Source organism: Psammomys obesus, unplaced genomic scaffold (assembly GCF_907164565.1).
Source record: "Psammomys obesus unplaced genomic scaffold, mPsaObe1.curated_primary_1811, whole genome shotgun sequence".
In the NCBI taxonomy this organism is placed as follows: Eukaryota; Metazoa; Chordata; class Mammalia; order Rodentia; family Muridae; genus Psammomys; species Psammomys obesus.
The window spans coordinates 15,334,325-15,358,696 of record NW_026596147.1 but is presented as its reverse complement, the minus strand read 5'-3'; the positions used below and the strand labels follow the sequence as shown (position 1 = coordinate 15,358,696).

Here is a 24,372-nt window from a genome sequence, read left to right as displayed (position 1 = left end):
AGCTCTTCCATATCACCTTTCCAGAAAACCCCAACATTTCTATTGACTCTTGTTCCCCACCATAACCTAGCTACTCTTATCCCCAAAGTCTCTACCCTTATGCACTCCTGCCTTGAATAATTTGACTCCCTTGCTTACAACATTCCAAAATTATCTTTTCGCCCTTCTCTATGCTGAACATACCTGGTTTATAGAGGGGCACTCATCTCTCAGCTCCTCTGGCTCCCATAAAGCAGACTGTGCAACAGTATTTTCTGGCAGGTCTTAGAATCTGTCACTTTACCACCAGGCACTACTCTCAGAGGGCAGAGCTCACAGCCTTCACTAGGGCCCTCACTCTGACTCAAGGCAAAACCATCAATGTATACACAGATTCTAAATATACCGCTGACATCCTACACCACCAGGCTTCCCTCTGGCAGGTGAGAGGCTCCCTCACCAGCAAGGGAACATCTATCCCTAATGAACCTCATATTCTAAACCTGCTGAAAGCCTCTTACCTTTCCAAACAGGGGACAGCTGTTCACAATTTACCCGTGTTCATTCAAATGCTGATTTCTCTACCCCCCTATCTGGTTCAATCCGGACATTGCATTGTGATGCTTATTCTAAGCATCATCTGTCTCAAGTTTGTGCAAACATGCCACCGTTTGTTTTCTGTATTGCCAATAAAACAACCAGCCACAGTACTGAGCAATGGAGAGAACAGGGTGGGATATCCTGGTCCAGAGGGGAGGAGAAGAAAGTGAGTGGGAGAAGAGAGGAGAGCAGTGATCAGCAGGAGAGGACTTTGAACCACAAGGAGAGATGAATCGGACCTAAGATATGACTAAAAGCAAATATAATGGCTAAAATCAGAATGGTAGGAAACTATGTGGGTTTGGAGGTTTAGGATGAAATATTGCCCAGCATTCTGCTCTAGGTTAATTAAATAAGTCCTAGTCTCTGTGTGGTGATTTGGGTATACAGCTAATTTAGGAATAACTTGATTAAAACATAAATCAATAATAAATATTAATAACCCACAACAAACATGGAAGGAGGAAATTTGCTCTCTTTGACTGTTTGTTCTCACTCTCAATGGAAAGTCCATCTCTTTACTGACATTAAAGCCTACATCTATCATAGGAACCTGGATCCAGGAGGGGGGTAAGGGAGGAGTCACCAACCTGGAAAAAAAATTCTGGAGGCCAGCATGGAGTGCAGATCTACTTTCATTGTGCAGCAGCAAGGTTTTGTATACAGCTTTTTGGACCAATGGTGAGTTGATAAGTGCTCTGAGTAGTAGCCAACCATCCCACTGTCACTGTGGGGAGGTGTAGACAGGGAAAACAGCCATGACCCTGTTTCAGGCCCAATCTGAGGCTCTACCAGTTTGCTGAGATCCCCCTTTTCTGTCATGGAGTATGCCAGCAGACATGGGCACTCGTACTATTAAGCGATATAGAAGTTTTTCCTGCCATCCACCAACTGGGGGCCACAGCATCCACCTTCTACTTTTTCAGGATTCTAGCATGTACCGAAGACCAACTCAAACATCTAACCTTAAACAACTACTGGATTCTTGGATTTTGCTTTGGCAAACATTCACTGTTGGACTAGCTGAACAGGGTGAGCACTGTAATCAATTTTAATAAACCCCCCAATCCCCCCATATATATATATATATATATATATATATATATATATATATATATATATATATATTCACATAAAATATATATATATTCATTCTATCAGTTCTGTTCCTCTAGAAAATTCTGATGTAACCACCTATCCCTGAGGTCACCTAATATGGCCTCTTTCTTCCTTCTTATGGGAACATTCTCTATCCTCATAACTTCACAGACTGGGTGACTAGAATGAAAATTCAAATATACTCTCCCCACAATAAGTTCATCCTCAGGGTCACCTTCTATTCCATCATCTCGAGTTGCAGATCAGAGACCCACCTGACCTTTGACTTGATGCAGCCTGTTCTCAGAACTGTGGCATCTTTACCAGCTACCAAAGACACCTCCCCACACCTCCACATTTATAACTTAAAATACTTTTTGTTTTCTTTGAGATCAAACAAATATGCTATGTCTGTCTGACTCCTCCCGGGGTGTATGTCCTAACTGTGGATGTAAATACCATTACTCTGAGTCAGGGTGAGGCATGCAGGCTCAACAACTTCACTTCAGGCTTGCAAGTAGTATGGCTGCTCTCACCGTCCAACCTTCTCAGGGCAAAAGGTGGACTGAGGGTGTCACAGGAGCTATTTATATCAAAATGGGAAATGCTGTCCTAGCTCAAGGGGGGAGGGTCCTTGAAGTTGGCCTCTTCCACCCCTATAGACAACATAATTAAAAACATTAAACAATCTGCTTCCAACCCAAGCTCAGAATTCTATATACTTAAACCTTTCAATCCCCTTCATGGATGACCACCTTAAAGCACTCCCTGAATTTTCTCCCACCTACAGTGGAGACAATGGTTCCATCATCACAACTTTTTTCTGTGCTTCCTTGCTACAAACCTTTATGGTGACCATCCCCCTGTCCAATGTAATCTTGACATCAACTCCATTTAATCCTGAATACATTTTCCCTCAGTTCTCTAAACCAGAGCCTTTTTACCCCCTGGGAAATCCAGAAAATTGCCTACTCAACAAGATCTTCCAGCCTTGCCCCTTATCTGATTATAAGGCTAGCTCAGTTTCCAAGCCCTTACTAATCCCAGAGGAGACCCTCCTCTGGTGTCATGCTAAGCTCTATGAATGCATAGCTGCATCACCCATGGTCCCTGGTCCCCAACCATATTAGTTCTTCAGCTGACCCGATACTTTGACGAGTAAGTTTATATTATTTTCCAGCATTCCCATTGGGACTGGCAAGCAGTGGCCCTTCCACTAATGACTGGAGTAAACCTGGTAATCTCAGGAGCTGCTATGGGCTTGGCAACATGTAGGCTGAGTCATAGTCTGTATGTATCTGAACAGACATCTAACCAGATAGCAGACACTCTCCAGCATTCTACTTCAGCTGTGCTGCAATCTCGACAACAGTTCACAACCCCCCCCCCCTTCTCAGGGATCCTGCAAAATCTGCTCACAGCTGAAGAAACAAACACTTGTTTCTTTCTCACTGAAGGATGCTGCAACTATGTAAACCAATTTGGCCAGGCAGAAGAACAGATTAAAACCCTGAATGAGCTGGCATGCCAAATTCAAACCCTAGGGGCTAATTCCAATACAGGCCTCTCACTGTGCTCTCTTGTGACCTCTTGGCTTGTGTCTCCCTTTCTCCCTCCAGTCTGTATTTTCCTCAGAAACAATTTACCAGTCTCTTCAGACATTTTTTTCAGGAAATAATGAGTTGATATGATGTCAGTCAACCAGATGGTCCTGACAGACTTTCCCAATGTCTCTTTTCGCCATCTACCAGCTTGAGGTCCTGAAGAATTCCAAAACTTCCCTTTTCTGATATTTCTACCAAGCAGTAAGTAGCATAAGACAACTAGTATTATCCCTGTCACCAATAAAGGACAGGAAAGTTAGGTGTCCAAGACCAGGCCCCCCAAAATGGCAAAGCTGATGGTATTTTAGGGTGATGTTCCAGGTCCCAGAAGGGTCTGGCTTTGCTAGGAGACTTCGTTTTCTCGAGAAAAAAACAAAGCAACAACAAACTGAAACGTTCTCAGAAAATCCTTAATGGCTGCCTGAGCATCCTGACCAGAGCAGTTACACTTACCTGAATGCTTCTGACCACAGCGGAAGAGTCTCCAGAGTTCCCATGGATCCCCACTTGGCTATTCTAGTGTTTGAATCCTCCCACAGAATTTATTCCTATGTAGTCTAACAAACTCTCCTGACTGGTGTTGTCTTATGGAGTTAGACTGTCTGCAGTGGTTCCCTGATGCACCTACTTACCAGCTAACTATTTGTTGAATCACATTTTTCTAAATGCTTCTTACCCAATCACAGTTAAGACAGCAGTTTAAGTTATTTATTGTTTAATATTGTTTAAATGTATCCAAGACGAGAGGATCATTTATATACCCATATTGTGGTAAAGTTAGTCACAGCACTTCTTCGAAACCAATTCACTTGTGCATTTTGTTGTTTCTTCCACCTTTCTCACAGGTTTTGTAATGGATTCCGAAGGTATTCCACTTTGCTTTACCTGAATTTCTTTATGTGAGATGACATCATTACCTGATTTTGCTGAAATATTTAAATAACAAAGAATTAACTCATAGTTTTGAAATATCTGTACTATCGGTATCTCTCTAATACGTCAAATATATTCAGAATAACAATAGCCTGAGCACTGGCTATAATTAATGAATTAGTAGCACTGGTTACTAATTACTAATTACTGGTTACTAATGAATTAGTAAACAGAATATTTAAATCATATATATATATATATATATACAGACATACATACATACATACATACTGAATGTGTTACAGCCTCAAAATTTATCAGCAATGCCTAAAAATATCTAGGGTTGGGGGCGGAGCCAAGATGGCGACTAGCACACACAGTTTCCAAGCTGTGGAAGAGAAAAAGTTCTGAGTTGATGAGTGGAAGAACTTCTGAAGCCAGGGAAACAACGGAGAGACTTTCTAAACAACAGGGAACATCGCCGGAGGTGAAAACCTTGGTCTCGGGTCACCCAGGGACTTGTTTGGGGAAGGTGAGAAACGATCCTTTGATCTCTCGGCACTCCCCTCCCCCAGACCTCCCTCCTCCTCGGCACAGCAGACTCGCCTTTCTCAGCGCAGACCTAACTGCCTGGGGCCTGCAGCCACTGAGACGGAGCCCCAAGTCCTTTATCGGCAAAGGCCAGCAGTACTGTGTCTCGGAGCCCCAGATTCACGCGCGGCAGCTGCACCATCCTCCCAGGGCCCGAGTCTGCTAGACGCCATACTAGCTCCGCAGAATCGCTATCACTGACGGTACGGCCCGCCCAATCCCACAGTGACAGAGAATACGCTATATACTCACCAAAACCAGACAGAAACGCCATACAAGCTAGACACACCAGGCGCTGGGCCTCCGAAGCTTGGAGAGCACAGTAAAGAGACCCCAGGACTTCCCAGAAAGCATCTGGACTAGCAACCCAGTCTCCAGTTACAGCGGGACTTTCTAACCTGGCGGCGGAGCAGCACTGAGCTGGCGGGGCACATCAGCCCTCCAGTTTAAGACTAACCAGGGCCAAACCAGAGAACAGAAAGCCTGGTTACCCCGATTCCCACTGACGTGACCACCCTGAAATCTCCAGCTGCAGCAAGACCTCATAACCTGGCAGTGACAGCAGCACGGAACTGGCGGAGCACATCAAAGAAGCAGGGCCAAACCAGAGAGCAGACAGCCCAGATACGCCGATCTCTGCCAAGTGTCCTGCCTGTAAGTGAGTGCACCCTTGAGAATCTGCAGCTCCACTGATCCTGGCTTCTTCTAAAACAGAAGCCAGGCATCGAACCCCCTCCCACCCATATACCCACTTTGGGAAACAGAGGGGCACTTGGAACATTGAAGTTCCTGCTCGGTGGGTCTAATTGAGGAGTTAAGGCAGTTAATGCCAGAAATTGCGCTGCGATCATCACTAGCGCCTGCGACATATACATTGCAGAGCCCCTCCCACACACTCAAGGGTTCAACATTAGCCATCACTCTGTCCCTCGAGACACACGCCCACACCCACTTACACACACACACACACATATACACACACACGCACGCACGCTTGCATTTGCCTCTGTTTGCGCCTGCGTACTTTCCTCCCACAGGTACAGCTAGTCCTCAGCATACGCTAAGGACACGGGACCTCTCTCAACTTCCTGAAGAATTCTCCAGACTCGAGAGAGAGACAGTACCAGTCTGATCGGCAGAATCCAAAAACAAACAGGGAAGGTCTCAGATAAGCCAATGGCCAGGGGTAGGCGAAAGAACATTTCCAACATAAATCAGGACATCATGACTTCACCAGCAAACCCCAAAATCGATGGATATTCCAATTCATCAGAAGCACAGGAAAATGACCTTAAAGCCATGCTTGCTCAATTATTTGAGGCTCATAAGGAGGAAATGAACAAATCTTTCAAAGAGATGGCCAGTCAATTGGAGGTAAAGAAAGAAGAAATAGACAAAACCCTTAAAGAAACACAGGCAAACATAGCCAAACAAATAGAGGCACAAGTAGAGAAGAAATTAGTGGCATACAAAAAGGAAATGAACAAAGAAATAGAGTCCATCGTAGAGAGACAGGAATCCAAATTCAAACACATAAAAGAAATGGTGCAAGGCATGAAAACAGAATTAGAATCAATAAAGAAAACACAAAGTGAGAAAACTCTTGAGCTGGAGAACTTGGAGAAAAGATCAGGAACCACAAAAGTAAGCATCACCAACAGAATACAAGAGATGGAAGAGAGAATCTCTGGAGCTGAAGACACACTTGCAGAAATTGATACTTCTCTCAAAGAAAAAGTAAAATCAGAAAAATTCCAATCACAAAATATCCAAGAAATCAAGGATGCTATGAAAAGACAAAATCTAAGAATAATAGGAATTGATGAAAAAGAAGACTCCAGGCTCCAAGGTCCAGAAAATATTTTCAAAAAAATCATAGAAGAAAATTTTCCCAACTTAAAGAAAGAGATGTCCATAAATATACAAGAGGCCTACAGAACACCAAATAGACTAGACCAGAAAAGAAACACATCACGTCACATCATAGTCAAAACACTAAATCTACAGAACAAAGAAAAGATATTAAAAGCAGCAAGGGAAAAAGGCCAAGTAACATATGAAGGTAGACCTATCAGAATCACACCAGACTTCTCATCAGAAACTATGAAAGCCAGAAGGGCCTGGGCAAGCATCATGGAGACTCTAAGAGATCACAAATGTCAACCCAGACTACTATACCCTGCAAAGCTTTCAATCAACATAGATGGAGAAAACAAAATATTCCATGACAAAACTAAATTTACGCAATATCTATACAGCAAACCAACCCTACAGAAGATACTAGAAGGAAAACTCCAATCCAACGAAAACGAATTCACCCAAGAAAACAGGGCATACAGATAATGTCCCAACAAAAATGAAAAGAAAACAAGCAATGAAACAAGGTAAGATCATCGACTCCATTACACAAGGAACTAACATGCATTGGTCAATATTATCTATCAATATTAATGGACTCAACTCACCAATAAAAAGACACAGGCTAACAGAATGGTTACGGAAACAGGACCCAACATTCTGTTGCATCCAAGAAACACACCTATGCAACAAAGATAAACACTACCTCAGAGTAAAGGACTGGAAAAATGTTTTTCAAGCAAATGGTTCCAGAAAACAAGCTGGAGTAGCCATCCTAATATCTAATAAAATAGACTTTCAACCCAAGTTAATCAAAAAAGATAAGGAGGGCCACTATATTCTCATCAAAGGAAAAATCCAACAAGAGGACATCACAATTTTGAATATCTATGCCCCAAATACAAGAGCACCTACATTCGTAAATGAAACAATATTAAAGCTTAAATCATACATTGATCCTAATACCTTAATAGTGGGAGACTTCAACACCCCACTCTCATCAAGGGACAGATCAACCAGACAGACACCAAATAGGGAAATGAAAGCACTCACAGAATCCCTAAATCAAATGGACCTAATAGATGTCTACAGATCTTTTCACCCAAACTCAAAAGAGTACACCTTCTTTTCAGCACCGCATGGAACCTTCTCCAAAATAGACCATATAGTTGGTCACAAAGCAAGCCTCAACAGATACAAAAGGATTGAAATAATCCCTTGTATACTATCTGACCACCATGGACTAAAGCTGGACATCAACAACAACAGAAACAACAAAAAGCCGACACGCACATGGAAACTGAACAACTTACTACTCAATGACAGCTGGGTCAAGGAAGAAATAAAGAAAGAAATTTAAGACTTTCTAGAATTCAATGAAAATGAAGGCACAACATACCCAAATTTATGGGACACATTGAAAGCAGTGCTCAGAGGAAAATTTATAGCACTAAGTGCCTACAAGAAGAAATCTGTAACATCACATACAAACAATTTAATGGCCCAAATGAAAAACCTAGAAAAAAAAGAAGCAGATACACCCAAGAGGAGCAGACGGCTGGAAATAATCAAAGTAAGGGCAGAAATCAATCAATTAGAAACAAATAAAATTATCCAAAGAATCAATGAAACAAAAAGCTGGTTCTTTGAGAAAATCAACAAGATAGACAAACCCTTAGCCAAACTAACTAAAAAGCAGAGAGAAACCATACAAATCAGCAAAATCAGAAAGGAAAATGGGGACATAACTACAGACACTGAGGAAATCCAAACGATTATTAGGTCATACTACAAAAGCCTATATGGCACAAAATTTGAAAATCTAAATGAAATGGATAACTTTCTTGACAGATTCCATCTACCAAAATTAAGTCAAGATCAGATAGAAAGACTGAATAGTCCTATATCTCCCAAGGAAATAGAAGCAGTCATTAACAGTCTCCCCTCCAAAAAAAGCCCTGGACCAGATGGCTTCAGCGCAGAATTCTACAAGACCTTCAAAGAAGTACTAACACCAATTCTCCACAAACTATTCCATAAAATAGAAACAGAAGGAACACTACCAAACTCATTCTATGAAGCCACAGTCACTTTGATACCTAAACCACACAAAGATCCAACAAAAAAAGAGAACTTCAGACCTATCTCTCTTATGAACATTGATGCAAAAATACTCAATAAAATACTTGCAAACCGAATCCAAGAACACATCAAAGATATCATCCACCATGACCAAGTAGGCTTCATCCCAGGAATGCAAGGGTGGTTCAACATACGGAAATCCATCAATGTAATCCACCACATAAACAAAATGAAGGAGAAAAACCACATGATCATCTCCTTAGATGCTGAAAAAGCATTTGACAAAGTCCAGCACCCATTTATGTTTAAAGTCTTGGAGAGATCAGGGATACAAGGCACATACCTAAAGATAGTAAAGGCAATATACAGCAAGCCTATAGCCAACATCAAACTCAATGGAGAGAAACTTAAATCAATCCCACTGAAATCAGAGACAAGACAAGGCTGCCCACTCTCTCCATATCTCTTTAACATTGTACTTGAAGTCCTAGCCAGAGCAATAAGACAACTAAAGGAGATCAAGGGGATACAAATCGGAAAGGAAGAGGTCAAAGTGTCACTATTTGCAGATGATATGATAGTATACATGAGCGACCCCAAAGATTCAACCAGAGAACTCCTTCAGCTGATAAACACCTTCAGCAAAGTGGCAGGATACAAAATCAACTCAAAAAAATCAGAGGCCCTCTTGTATACCAAAGACAAAAAGGCTGAGAAAGAAATTAGGGAAACAACACCCTTCACAATAGCCACTAACAACATAAAGTACCTTGGTGTGACTCTAACCAAGCAAGTGAAAGACCTATTTGAGAAAAACTTCAAGTCTTTGAAGAAAGAAATTGAAGAAGATCTCAGAAGATGGAAAGATCTCCCGTGCTCATGGATTGGTAGGATTAACATTGTGAAAATGGCCATCCTGCCAAAAGCAATCTACAGATTCAATGTAATTCCCATCAAAATACCAACTCAATTCTTTACAGACCTTGAAAAAAAGATTCTCAGCTTCATATGGAGAAACAAAAAACCCAGAATCTCCAAAACGATCCTGTACAACAACAGATCATCTGGAGGTATCTCCATTCCCGATCTCAAGCTGTACTACAGGGCAACAGTAATAAAAACTGCATGGTATTGGCATAGAAACAGAAAGGAGGATCAATGGAATCGCATAGAAGACCCAGAAATAAACCCACACACCTATGAATTCTCAATATTTGACAAAGAAGCCAAATCCATTCAATGGAAAAAAGACAGCATCTTCAACAAATGGTGCTGGACCAACTGGATGTCTACATGCAGAAAAATGAAAATAGATCCATATCTATCACCCTGCACAAAACTAAAGTCCAAGTGGATCAAGGACCTCACCATAAAACCAGATACTCTAAATCAGCTGGAAAAAAAAGTGGGAAACAGCCTAGAATTCATTGGCACAGGAGACAACTTCCTGAACAGAACACCAACAGCACAGGCTCTAAGAGCAACAATCAATAAATGGGACCTCATGAAACTGAAAAGCTTCTGTAAAGCAAAAGACACTGTCATCAAAACAAATAGACAGCCTACAGATTGGGAAAGAATCTTCACCAACCCTTTATCTGACAGAGGGCTAATATCAAGTATATATAAAGAACTAAAGAAGCAGAAAAGCAACAAACCAAGTAATCTACTTAAAAAATGGGGAACAGAGCTAAACAGAGAATTCTCGAAAGAGGAACGTCGAATGGCAGAGAAACACTTAAAGAAATGCTCAACCTCATTAGCCATTAGGGAAATGCAAATCAAAACAACCCTGAGATATCACCTTACACCCATCAGAATGGCCAAGATGAAAAACTCAAGTGATAGCACATGCTGGAGAGGTTGTGGAGAAAAGGGAACCCTCCTCCATTGCTGGTGGGAATGTAAACTGGTTCAACCACTCTGGAAGTCAATCTGGCGCTTTCTCAGACAACTAGGAGTAGTGCTACCTCAAGACCCAGCTATACCACTCCTAGGTATATACCCAAAATTTGCTCAAGTACACAACAAGGACATTTGTTCAACCATGTTCATAGCAGCTTTATTTGTAATAGCCAGAACTTGGAAACAACCCAGATGTCCATCAACGGAGGAATGGATACAGAAACTGTGGTATTTTTACACAATGGAATACTACTCAGCAATCAAAAAGGAAGAAATCATGAAATTTGCAGGCAAGTGGTGGGATCTAGAAAAGATCATTCTGAGTGAAGTATCCCAGAGGAGAAAGACAAACTTGGTATATACTCGCTTATATAGACCTACAAGACATGATAAACATAATGAAATCTACACACCTAAAGAAGATAATGAAGAAAGTGGACACAGGCGAAGGTGATTAATCCTCATTTAGAAAGACAAATGGGATGTGCATTGAACTTATGACAGGAGTCCATCACAAAAGGCATCTGAAAGACTCTACCTAGCAGTGTTTCAAAGCAGGCACTAAGACTCATAACCAAACCCTCGGCAGAGTGCAGGGAATCATATGAAAGAAGGGAAGTTAGTATGATATGGAAAGGATAGGAGCTCCACAAGGACCAAATATATCTGGGCACAGGGTCTTTTCTGAGACTGACACTCAACCAAGGACCATCTATGGATATAACCTAGAACTTCTGCTCGGATGTGGCCTGTGGTAGCTCAGTAACCAAGTAGTTTTCCAAAGTAAGGGGAACACGGACTATTTCTAATAGGATCTCAAGGGCAGGCTGTTTGACCCCCACCCCAGGGGAGGAGCAGTCTGTTAGGCCACAGAGGAGGACTTTGCAGCCAGCCCTGAAGATACCTGATAAAACAGGGTCAGATGAAAGGGGAGGAGGTCCTCCCCTATCAGGGGACTTGGAAAGGGGCAGGGAGGAGACCAGGGAGGGAGTGTGGGGTTGGGGAGGGAATGAGGGAGCGGGATACAGCTGGGACACAGAGTTAACAAAATGTAACTAAAAAGAAAAATAAAATAAAAATAAAAAAATTAAAAAAAAATATCTAGGGTTTATTTGGTGCATTTGATATGACTCATGTATTTTTAGAAATTGCTTCAGAAAGCAGCTGAGCAAACAGAGACACAATTTCATACTTGGCTTTGGCAAATATGCATGGCTCATAACACAGTTTATAGAGCTCCAATTACTCTGCCATCCATTCTGGGTAGCCAGACTCCAGGTCATTCAGTTCTAATATGATGGGCCAGTGGTAACTAAGAAATCTGCATTTGTTGTCCCTTGGGACACAAGAGTTACACAAATAAATACAGAAACTTAAGAGTATAATTCTTTAATGGTAACTTGTTTAACTGTTATATGGGATTTTGTATTCCAGAGAACAGCCTGTAATTTCAGTGAGATTATGACCAAACCTAAATAGCAAAGTTCCTAGAGTGTACTACTTGTGTACTCCTCCTTTAATTAACTTTCGGTTTATGAAAGCTGACTTGAAATCATCATTTGTATCCTTTCATCAAAACTGACTGAACTGGAATTACTTGAATAAAATTAATAGGATGTTTCAAATAGTTTTCATATATTAAATTACCCAAATCAAATCCACACCATTCCTTCAGTCCTTGTGTGGCTAGGGTAAGAATCTAAGTAGCTAGAACAGGATTGAGAGAAGTAAAGAGTGATATTGTGTGCTCAAACCCGTGTTCAAAGTGGCCTTGTCCAGTGAGGGTATCTTTCCTCAAACAATTCAGACATTTGGAGAAAGAAGAAAATCGCAAATCGTAAAGGCCATCTAAAGAGTCATAAATAGGAATGCTGAAGGAAAAGATGAGGAATGAAGTGTCTACAAAGCAGCACATTTTTAAAGTGGGAAAAGCAAACACTCATTCTATTTAAAACAAAACTAAATAATTAAAATTTATGATATTTAAAAAAATACTGAAATATTATTTAAAATAATTATAATACAAATTAACATATTAAAGGCTCCTAGAGGACATAATTTTTAATGGGTCTTTTGAGATTTGCTCTATTATAGCTGATGGAAACAAGGAATACCCCATACTTACTAAAATTTAACACTTAAACTTGTTCCAACATGAACAAGTATGTTTTATAAAGAACTCAATAGTATTTTCGATTTCTCAGATAAAATACAGAGTACTCAGTAATTGAAAATTCAAGATAAGAATTATTTTTATGTGAAAATGTACACTAATTAAATATGTTATTCGTTGTAGCCTGGTATGGCAGTAAATATCTAAAAACTCCAACATTCAGAAGGCTGAGGCAGAAAGATGGCTATAAATCAAATGCTAGCCTGGGCAATAAAGCAAAATAGATGTTGTATCAAAACAAAAACAAATTAAAAAGAGAATTTTAAATGTAAAAAATTTAAAATAATAGAAGCTATCATCAAAAGTTTCCCATACAAAAAAAGCTAAGGGCCAGATGGTTTCAGTAAACTACCAAACCTTCAAAGAAGAGCTAACACCAATACTCTTCAAACTACCCCACAAAATAGAAACAGAAAGAACATTCCAAACTCATTCTATGAAGCCACAGTCACCTTGGTACCTAAACATCACAAAGACCCAACAAAGAAAGAGAATTTCAGGCCAATCTCCCTTATAAACATTGATGTAAAAATACTCAACAAAATACTTGCAAACTGAATACAAGAACACATCAAAGAAATAATCCACTATGACTAAGTAGGCTTCATCCCAGGCATGCAGGGATGGGTCAGTATATGGAAATACATCAGTGTAATCCACTATATAAACAAACTGAAAGAAAAAATAAACCACATGATAATTTCCTTAGGTGCTGAATAAATTTGATAAAATCCAATACCCATTCATGTTAAAGTCTTTGAGAGATCAGGGATACAAGGCACATACATGAACATACTAAAGGCAATATAAACCAAGCCTATAGCCAAAATCAAACTCAATGGAGAGAAACTTAAATCAGTGCCACTGAAAACAGGGACAAGGCAAGGCTGCCCAATGTCTCCATATCTCTTCAATATCGTTCTTGAAGTTCTTGCTAGAGAAATAAGACAATTAAAGGAGATCAAGGGGGTACAAATTGGAAAGGAAGAAGTCAAAGTATCATTATTTGTAGATGATATGATAGTATACATGAGTGACCCCCAAAATTCTACCAGGAAACTCCTACAGATGATAAACACCTTCAGCAAAGTGGCTGGATACAAAATTAACTCAAAACAAAATCATTAGCCCTCCTATATACAAAAGACAAAAGGGCTAAAAAGGGAAACAACACCCTTCACAGTAGCCACAAAGGACATAAAATACCTTGGTGTGACCCTAACCAAGAAAGTCAAAGACTTCTATTTGAAAATTTTCCAGTCTCTGAAGAAAGAATTAGAAGAAAATATCAGAAGACAGAAAAATCTCCCATGCTCATGGCTTGACAGGATTAACATAGTAAAATGGTCATCTTACCAAAATCAATCTACAGATTCAAAGCAATTCCCATCAAATTACCAACATAATACTTTACAAACGTTGAAAGAAAAATTTTCAACTTCATTTGGAATAAAAAGAAACCCAGAATTGCTGAGACAATCCTCTACAATAAAAGATCTTCTGGAGGTATCTCCATCCCTGATCTTAAGCTGTACTATAGAGCAACAGTTATAAAAACTGCATGGTACTGGCATACAGAATGGTAGATCAACGGAACTGAACAGAAGACCCAGAAATAAACCAACACACTATGGACACCTAATTTTTAACAAAGATGCCAAAACCATACAATGGAAAAAAGATATCTTCAACAAATTGTGATGGTCTAACTGGATGTCTACATGTAGAAAAATGCAAATAGATTCATATTTATCACCCTGCATAAAACTAAAGTCCAAGTGGATCAAAGACTTCAATATAAAAACAGACACACTAAACCAGTTAGAAGATAAAGTGGGGAAGAGCCTTGAACTCATTAGCACAAGAGACAACGTCCTGAACAGAAAACCAAGAGCATAATCTCTAAGATCAACAATCAATAAATGGGACCTCATGAAACTGAAAAGTTTCTGTAAAGCAAAGGAAACTGTCGTCAGAACAAAATGACAGCCTACAGACTGGGAAAGAATCTTCACTAACCCTATATCTGACAGAGGGCTAATATCTAGAATTTATAAAGAACAAAAGAAGTTAAACAGCAACAAACCAAGTAATTCAATTAAAAATGGGATACAGAACTAAACAGAGAATTCTCAATAGAGGAATATCAAATGGCAGAGAAACATTTAAAGACATTCTCGGCTCAAGTACACAAAAAGGACATTTGCTCAACCATGTTTGTAGCAGCTTTATTTGTAATAGCCAGAAGCTGGAAACAACCCAGATACCCCTCAACTGAAGAATGGATGCAGAAATTGTGGTACATCTATACAATGGAATATTACTCAGCAATGAAAAATAAGGAAATCATGTAATTTGCAGGTAAATGGTGGGACCTGGAAAAGGATCATCCTGAGTGAGTTGTCCCAGAAGCAAAAAGACACACACAGAATATACTCACTCATATAGGCATACAACATAGGACAAACCCACTAAAATCTGTGCATCTAAAGAAACTAAGCAAGAGAGAGGACCCTAACTAAAACGGTCAATCCCCATCCTGAAAGGCAAAGAGGATGGACATCAGAAGAAGAAAACAGGAAATAACCTAGGAACCTTCTACAGAGGGCTTCTGAAAGCCAGAAGAAGAAAACAGGAAACAAACAAGGAACCTACCACAGAAGGCCTCTGAAAGCCTCTGCCCTGCAGACTATAAAAGCAGATGCTGAGCCTGATGGCCAACTGTAGGGCAGAGTGAATGGAATTTTATGTAAGAAGTGGGAAATAGTAAGAGCTGGAGAGGACAGGGTCTCCACAAGGAGAGCAACAGAACAAGAAAATTTGAACACAGGGAACTTCCCAGAGACTCATACTCCAACCAGACTATTCGTGGAGATAACCTAGAACCCCTGCACAGATGTAGCCCATGGCAGTTCAGTGTCCAAGTGGGTTACCTAGTAATGGGAAGAGGACTGCCTCTGACATAATCTGATTGGCCTGCTCTTTGATCACCTCCCCCTGAGGGGAGAGCAGCCTTGCCAGGCCACAGTAGAGGACAATGCAGCCACTTTTGATGAGAACTGATAGACTAAGATCAGAAAGGAGAGGAGGACCTCCCCTATCAGTGGACTTGGGGAGTGGCATGCATGCAAAAAAGGGAGGGAGGGTGGGATCGGGAGGGGAGGAGGGAGGGGCTTATGAGGGATAGAAAATGAATAAAGTGTAATTAATAAAAAAAAAAAAAGAAATTCTCAATGTCCTTAGTCATCAGGGAACTGCAAATCAAAAAGACCTTGAGATTTCACCTTCAGAATGGCTAAGATCAAAAACTCAAGTGACAACACATGCTGGAGAGGATGTGGAAAAAAGGGAAAACCTCCTCCATTGCTGACGGGAATGTAAACTTGTACAACCACTTTGGAAATCACAACCACTTTGGAAATCAATCTGGTGCTTTCTCAGACAATTGGGAATAGTGCTTCCTCAAGATCCAGCTATACCACTCCTAGGCATATATCCAAAAGAGGCTCAAGTACACAACAAGGACATTTGCTCAACCATGTTTGTAGCAGCTTTATTTGTAATAGTCATAATCTGGAAATAACCCAGATGTCCTTCAACTGAGGAATGGATACAGAAATTGTGGTACATTTACACAATGGAATACTACTCAGCAATTAAAAGCAAGGAAATCATGTAATTTGCAGGCAAATGGTGGGAACTAGAAAAGATCATCCTTAATGAGGTATCCCAGAAGCAGAAAGATATACAGGGTATATACTCACTTATAAGTGGATATTAGACATATAATATAAGACATATAATGTGGGATAAACATACTAAAATCTGTATACTTAAAGAAGCTAATCAAGAAGGAGGATTCTTGGTAAGATGATCAATCCTCATTTAGAAAGGCAAAAAGGATGACACCAGAAGAGGAAGAAAACGGGACAAAACAGGAGCCTACCACAGAGAGCCTCTGAAAGACTCTGCCCTGCAGACTATCAAAGCAGATGCTGAGACTTATGGCCATCTGTTGGGCAGAGTGCAGGGAATCTTATGAAAGAAGTAGGAGATAGTAAGACCTGGAGAGGATAGGAGCTCCACAGGGAGAACAACAGAACCAAGAAATCTGGGCACAGTGGTCTTTTCTAAGAATGACACTACAACCAAGGACCATTCATGGAGATAACCTAGAACCCCTGCACAGATGTAGCCCATGGCAGCTCAGTGTCCACATTTTCCCTAGTAATGTGAACAAGGACTTTCTCTGACATGAACTGATTGTCCTGGTCTTTGATCAGGGAGGTTAAGCCTTACCAGGCTACAGAGGAAGACAAGGTAGTCACTCCTGATGAGATCTGATAGACTAGGATCAGAAGGAAAGAGAGGAGGAACTCCCCTATCAGTGGACTGTGGGAGGGGTATGAGTGGAGAAGAGGGATGGAGGGTAGGATTGGGAGGGGAACAGGGAAGGAGCTACAGGTGGGATACAAAGTGAATAAACTGTAATTAATAAAGTAAATTAAAAAGAAAATTTAAAAAAACAAAGATGCTATGAATATAGTTGAGCAAAAAAGAAAAAATTAAAATAAGACCTCCATTCTTATTAGCTAAAGGCAACCCTAGTTTATGAGTCATAAGATTTATTGGGCATCTACCATCCCCTGTAGAGTAAAAGCAGTCACAACCAAGCAGAAATCAAGCTGGGTAGGCATGTCCTGTGTAGTTTATAAAGCAGAAATTTGAATTCTTGTGTCAAGAAATGCTGTTTTGATATTTCCAGTCATGAAAACTGTTTGTTTGTTTTGTTGTGCTTTTTTTTTTTTTTAAAGGATTTCTTAACTGATTAACTTCACAATAGCCAGGAATGGGATGAGCCTGTCCCCATGGACTGTGGTTTGCTGTATTTCAGATGCTTTCTGTGTTGACAGGTTTAAATAACTGTCCTTTTGTCATTCTGCTTCTGGAAAGTTCAGAACTCCAAGTATCATCCACTCACCTTTGGACTGGATAATTCCCCAAATGGACTGAGTTTTGAGCTCAGTGAAGCTCCCTTTATTTCAGGCAGATGCACTTGAGTGTTGGTGAGAACTCAGATGGTTTAATGTAACATCAGTTGGGGCAAAATACCTTTTACTATTTCACTTCAGAGAAGCACTAAGTTAATACTTGGTTTTAAGGTGAAGTTCAAACCAACATTTTACCTTACTCTAAAACTTTAAAAGAATAGTTCTAAAAACCCAGTTAACCGACAAAAATCTTAAAACCAAAACTTACATAAAACAGATGACTTTCTTTGCTTTGAAACCCTTCTTTTGTATCTGTGCCCATAGCTACTGGCAGGAAGATGGCTGATTGTCATTTCTCCCACTGTTGGTTTGACATCAAACCACTCTATAAAATACAAATACCAAAGTAATTTTTAAAGTGTATACATTCAATAATTCCATGTGGATGCAGGGAATTGAACTCCAGTCCTCTGGAAGATAAGCCAACACTCCTAACTGCTGAGCCATCTCTTCCACCCCTACCCCACTGATCATTTTTGGTGAACAAAGTAGTCACTGTACTTTAAAATATTACTTTAAAGGTAGTATATTTATTTTACTGTTTTTTGTTTTGTTTTGTTTTGTTTTGTTTTGTTTTTTTCTTGAGTGTGTTTCGAGGAGAGGGGAGAGATGTGTGTCACGGTGTGCCCAGGGAACTCAGAGAATTTAGACAATGGCTTACAGAAGGCCATTCTCTCCTTCTGGATCAAACCCAGGTCATTGGGCTTTGTGACATGACACACCTCCTTTCCCAGTGAGACTTCCTAGTGACCCCTTCTGTTTTAATATGGTTTTATTCAAGATCTTACATAAAAAGAAAAACCATAAATTTAAGTCATTCCAACAATCTTGGGGAGAATGAATATATGTGAAGCATCATTGTTCAGCTCAAAATAAATCATTATATGTACCAGTACCAAAAGCTGTCCACTGTTGCCCAGAGTATCCTACAAGGATATTGACAATCATCACTCTAAGTTAGTTTTAATTATTGTAGTTTATGTAAATAAATCATGCAGCTTCTATCTTGTTTTACAGACATTTATTTACTTTAGTAACAAAATTATTTCTACATTTCTCTAATTTTTTCTAAAATTATCTCACAAATTACAGCACATGAGCATTTGTTTTTCTTTACCCCTAAGGGCCCTTTCCATCTTTGTATCTCACACCAAGGTTGTACACTCATTGCTCACACTCTCTGAGGGCAAAAGAAACACCTATCGGCAGCATTCCCATAAATATTACAATCTCTATAATGTACTTTGAAAATAGTTTTTTTTAAAAAAAAAAACTTTTACAACCAAAAGTACCAAAAATCAATATGAGCCCAGTGAAATGGTTCAGTAGGTTAAAAGATAAAGGTGGAAGGAGAGAACTGATTCTACAAAGTTGACCTATGACCATGTGTGCTGTGGTACACACAAAACCCTAAACACACACACAAAATTTAAAATAATGAAAATGGATATTATTTTAAAAATGAAAAAAGTGACCATAGTTATATATGAAGGTGTGTTCAAAACAATATAATGGAATAAACTGAGGTTTTACAGAAATAAACATTCAGTAGTTGTTGCTGTCCTAAATGTAACCCAACTGTGGTGTAGGGACTCCTGTCTTGTGCTCTTAGCTTTTGTTGTCTTTTTTATTTGCCTGTTTTCTTAAGAAAGAGAGAAAAGGGATAGAGTTGTAGTTGGAAGGGTGGAGAAGATCTGGAAGGAGATGGGGGAAAACTGTAGCCACAATATATTATATGAAAATAACTTTATTTTTAAAAATTGGAGGGAAGACAGGGAGGAACTGGGAAAAGTTGGGGGAAAGGAAATTGTAATCAGAATATATTATAAGAATATTTTTTCAATAAAAGAAAAAAAGAAAGAATTTCTATGAAAAACAACAAAATGAAATTAAGGAATCCCATTAAGTATTGATAAGTGGTAGAATGTTCCTTGCATATACAAAGTCCTAGATTCAATCATTAATACAACATATGTGCAGTATGCAAACAGAAGTGTGTATATGTGTGGCTAAAATTAAGAATAACATGATAATATATATAGCTTAACTTTATTTTAATCTAGGAAATTTCAACAAAAGCAGTAAGAAAATGGTTTCTCTGAAAGGAGGGTGTAAGTGAAAGTGTTAGTAATATTACATTTTTTAAACTGCATGAAGATGCATGATTGCTTACCACCATTGTCAGCTTTTAAAGCTGTTCAAGTATTATATACATGGGCGTGTGACACGTTTTGCAGCAAAATTGTAGTGTTTAAGTGTAATGTTTAAAACATACACATTTAAAATATAAAATCCTGAAAAAGGATTAATGCCTTGTAGTCTTTGTTTGCTCACAAATTCATGAATAGGGCCAGAGATCATAACTAACTAAGAAAAGAAAAAGAAACAAAATAAGAGTTTGGAAAATGAGCATTGTACTGCCAACCAGTACTCATGTTGTGCTAGCCAGATAGCTAAATGTGGAGAAGGATTCAAGCTATAGTCCTCCACCTTCTGGATACAAGTGAGAAAATGTCTCTTTCCTTCAGAAAGCACAGTTCAAAGGAAGAAACATCCTAATGACACACAATTTTTTAGTTGGTATGCCAGAGAAGTGATCAGGTTTCTGTCTGTTAAATACAGGCAATGGATAAGATACAGATATGAGAAAGATTAAAAAAAAAAAGAGAGAGGGGCAAAAATGGACATAATGGTAGAGATAGAGAACCACTTTCACTCACTCAGCCACCTGCCTGACACAACTGAAGGACAGTCTGGCAAGATTTTTTTTTTTTTTTTCAAATATGCTGTGAGTGGGTTTAAAAAATTGAGTCAGTTTAATAAACTGACAAACATTTCTAAAATGTAACTTAGGCTTCCACCGAAAGGATTGGACTGAGAAATAATCCACTCCAGTGATAATAAATCATTTTACTGCATGATTTTCTCCCATCTGCCTAAGAACAGCCTTGCTGATTTCAGAACTCACCTGTCTTCAGAGAAGGCTTACCTGGATTCAATTTTCTGCTTAATTTCCTTTGCAACATTTGTAAAAGGCAAAGGAATTCTATTTTGAGTTCATCGTTGAGTGTGTTAGGATTGCTTAGCAATTCTGATAACCTAATGTTATCTTTAATAGACTTTGAAATTGTCGACCTGGGAACAAGGGGCAAACGCATTTGGTAACTATAGTCTGTGAAATTGGCGTAGTCATCCTGGATGCTTTTAACCCTGGAAATAAGAAACAAAATATTGTTGGCAAATCATGTCTTATTAGTGAGCCTTATATCATCACAAGATTACATCAAATTGTATTGTTTGAAATTTTCAAACTACTTACTCTTGATGTGTTAGTAAAGTGTAAACCTCCTGCATCAGTATTTCAGGCACCCCAGGTTTACAGTGAATGGTTCCATGGATTAATTCTTTAGGCAGTTTAAATCTTTTTTTGGCTAGAAACTTCAATAATAGAAAGAAAATATTTCATCATCAATTAATTCTAGAAAAATAACCAAATGCTGTGAATTCACTTTAACGAAGCCCCCTCTTTTTTGAGCTAATTTTTATGTTGACTATTAACATTCACTATTGTTCTTCAAGAAAGCCATTATTAAGTACCTCACTGATTGACAAATACTAAATTTCATACTTTGTCGTTTTGTAATATAAACAATTGGAATTTGACAAATTAATTATATCCTAGATTTGATATAACCTTTTTCTGTCTCTCTGTTCTCTGTTCTGTCTTTCTGTTTCTCTCTCACACAGAGATACAATGTAAATAGTGTACTTTCTAAAACAAACTCCATAGTAAACTGTTGCTAATTTGGTAATTTACCTTCTCTATCTGTGCCCAGTTAGCCAACTTGACTTTTAAGGACATTCCATTTTCAAAGGATGATAATCTAAGTTCCGAGGGGTAATATATACAGAATATCTCTGCAATTAGGTAGCCATTTGAAAAATCCCTGGTGCGTAACAATAATGAAACAAGAAAAAAGTAGTTAACATAACTCATATAATTTCATAATTAATGGCTAATACTTCACAATGATAAACTATGTGGAAAACTTTCGTCAGTTCATTTCTCTGAGGACTCTCAGTGGGAAAGCAGTTTGCTAACATTACCGTCTAAGTCTTTAGTGAAGCCAATTATTAGTTTTAACAAGGCTTCTAAGTGACTAAAATGCTCATTGAAAGTTTCGCAGATGTTAGTTTGATAAACCCGACAACGAAATTAGTAGAGTTTTCCTGCAAAAGATCCATGATTTTCATTTTTATGGAATTTTGTTCAAGTTCCAGATTAACGGCCAGTTACATTCGGGGTAGTTTCCGTTAAACAGCAGCTCTTAAAATCTCAGGTTTTACTCAAAACTAGATGGATAAACTGGTTCTTACTATCATTTCAGTCCCCATCTTTTGTAGTTATCAAAGCATTCCGGATCAGCTTAATCTACACTTTAATGATCAGTTGAATAAAATCAGTTAACGTTTCATGGTTTTTTTGTTTGTTTGTTTGTTTGTTTTCTCCTGATGTATATGTGGGGTGAGTGAGCAGGGGATAGATGGGGAGGGTGTCTTCATTAGGAGAAAAAAAGCCAGGCCAGGGCGGCCAACCCCTGATTTAGGGTAGCCGAAGCTGAAAGCTGCAGGTGGCCTAGGAGAGGATGAAATCTGGGGCCCTTGGTCCTGGCTAGCTTCAGCACCTGGTGACGTTCCTAGGAAAGAAGGTGAGATCCAGGCCCTGGAGCCAGAGCAGGACACAACGAGGCAGGCGGGAGCTCCTCGGGGGTTGCGGATACACCAGACCTTTCTTAGGCTTCCTTCGAGAGGGAACTGCTGGCTGTATAGAAGATGAGGTCGGCTTGGATGAGGCTGCCGCCGGCAGTGGACAACTCTTTTCGGCCTGGCCGGCGGCAGCCATGGCGCTTTCTGGGTTTCTATGACAACAGACCAGCTTTGAGCCAGCCGGGATCGGAAGCTTAGCGCTGAGGGGCGGGGCTTCGGCCTCCAAACTGGCCTTGTATGAGACATTCCTCTAGACCTTCTGAAGCATTACAGAAATTTAGGAATGCTTAGCAGTAGACTGGGGTCTGGAATGTCTGGACCCACTGTACTGTAGCTCTCTGAGAAACTTACACCTAAGACCTTCAAGAGGAAGGAGTTGGCTTCACTTGCAATATGTTGAAAGATCTTTTTTTTTTATCCTGGTTCACAAAATTTAAAGTGTATGTATTATGGTCTGCCAACTAAAGGCCAAAGATCAATAAAGCATTTTGAGTAGAGATGTACGAAAGGTCTAGAAGACATTAAAATTTGTTTTGGGTGGGGTGGGAGTGAGAGTGGAAGATAGAAGTTGAAGACAGAAGAGGTAGAAGCCACAGGAATTTTGTTTCAAGAGGAAAACAAAACTAGAATTTATCATACCTATTTTCTTAATGATTATATCAAATATACATTAAAGTCAAATATTTTAAGATAATTTGTAAATTACATTCTTATACTTCAAGATGTCCTGGATGTATGATTTCATTCAGCAAATATTTACTGAGTTCTTTCTGTGCCAGTAACTGATCAAAATACTTTAATTCATTAGCAAGTAATGTATAAAATGGAGAATTATTGCAAAGCGGTCATAGGCAATTGTAACTTAAATAGCTATGCAGAAAGAGAATGTGTTGGTATAATGTTCTTTTAAAATGTATATGCCTTACCCTTGTTAATTCAAATGCTGATTTCCCCACCCCCAACTCTCTGGTTTCAATCTGGATATTGCATTGTGATACTCACTCTTGTGTAAACAGGACACAAATAAAGCAACTAGATACAATGTTGTGCAATGGGAGGAGCCATAGGACAGGAAAGAGGGGAGGAGCTAGAGAACAGGAAGGGGTGAGAAGGAGGAGGAGCTGGAGGAGAGAAGCACGAGGAGAGCAGAGCAGGAGGAGAGAGCTTGAAGGACTTGGAGCATGAACTAGACCTAAGATTTCACAAAAAGCAAGTATAATGTGGGAAATCTAAATGTTAGGAAACTGAGGGCTTGGAGGTTTAGGAGGGAATAAATATTGCCCAGCATTGTGTTCTAGATTAACTAAAAACCCAGTCTCTGTGTGGTGATTTGGTTTTACAGCTGCTGAGGAACAGCAGCGTTACCAGAAGTTAAACCCATAGTAAATATTAATAGTCGACTACAACAAGAATGGTAATCCCTCAAAATTTTTATAGTAAGTGTGTGTGTGTGTGTGTGTGTGTGTGTTTTACGAGACAGGGTTTCTCTCTGTAACCTTGGCTGTAGTTTTGTACACCTGGCTGGCCTAAAACTCACAGAACTCCCCCTGCCACCACCTCCCCAAGCACTGGTATTACAGGTGTACACTACCACACCTGGCTACAAGACTGGATCTTGGTGGTACTCGGTAATATTTTATTGAGTGTTTATTTGTATGTGTGATAATTTGTATGTGTAAACTAACCTGAGTTTGTATATGGTTAAAATGAGGACTTGGGAGATGACTCTGATAGTCAAGGTAAACCTGACTACTTCAGTTTGTTCCATGGTAGAGTGAAAAAAACCAACTCC

General features: G+C 39.4%; 1 protein-coding gene across 1 annotated transcript; it reads right to left on the bottom strand.

The window, feature by feature from the left end:
• Window positions 1–4,058: 4,058 nt before the first annotated feature.
• Window positions 4,059–22,716, bottom strand: Spata4 (spermatogenesis associated 4). The gene is made up of 6 exons (XM_055593564.1): window positions 22,499–22,716; window positions 21,631–21,760; window positions 21,133–21,251; window positions 20,782–21,023; window positions 18,022–18,138; window positions 4,059–4,207 (listed from the first exon to the last, which is right to left on the bottom strand). The coding sequence occupies exons 1-6, from the start codon at window positions 22,714–22,716 to the stop codon at window positions 4,059–4,061; spliced, it is 975 nt and encodes a 324-aa protein (XP_055449539.1).
• Window positions 22,717–24,372: the final 1,656 nt, after the last annotated feature.

Excerpts from the sequence above, each read along its gene's own strand:
- Spata4 (XM_055593564.1), bottom strand. The coding sequence starts at position 22,716 with ATGGCTGCCGCCGGCCAGGCCGAAAAGAGTTGTCCACTGCCGGCGGCA. Across the intron at positions 21,024-21,132 it reads ACTTTACTAACACATCAAGA|GGTTAAAAGCATCCAGGATG; the intron begins GTAAGTAGTTTG and ends TCTTATTTCCAG. Across the intron at positions 18,139-20,781 it reads TAAGCCTTCTCTGAAGACAG|AGTGGTTTGATGTCAAACCA; the intron begins GTGAGTTCTGAA and ends TGTATTTTATAG.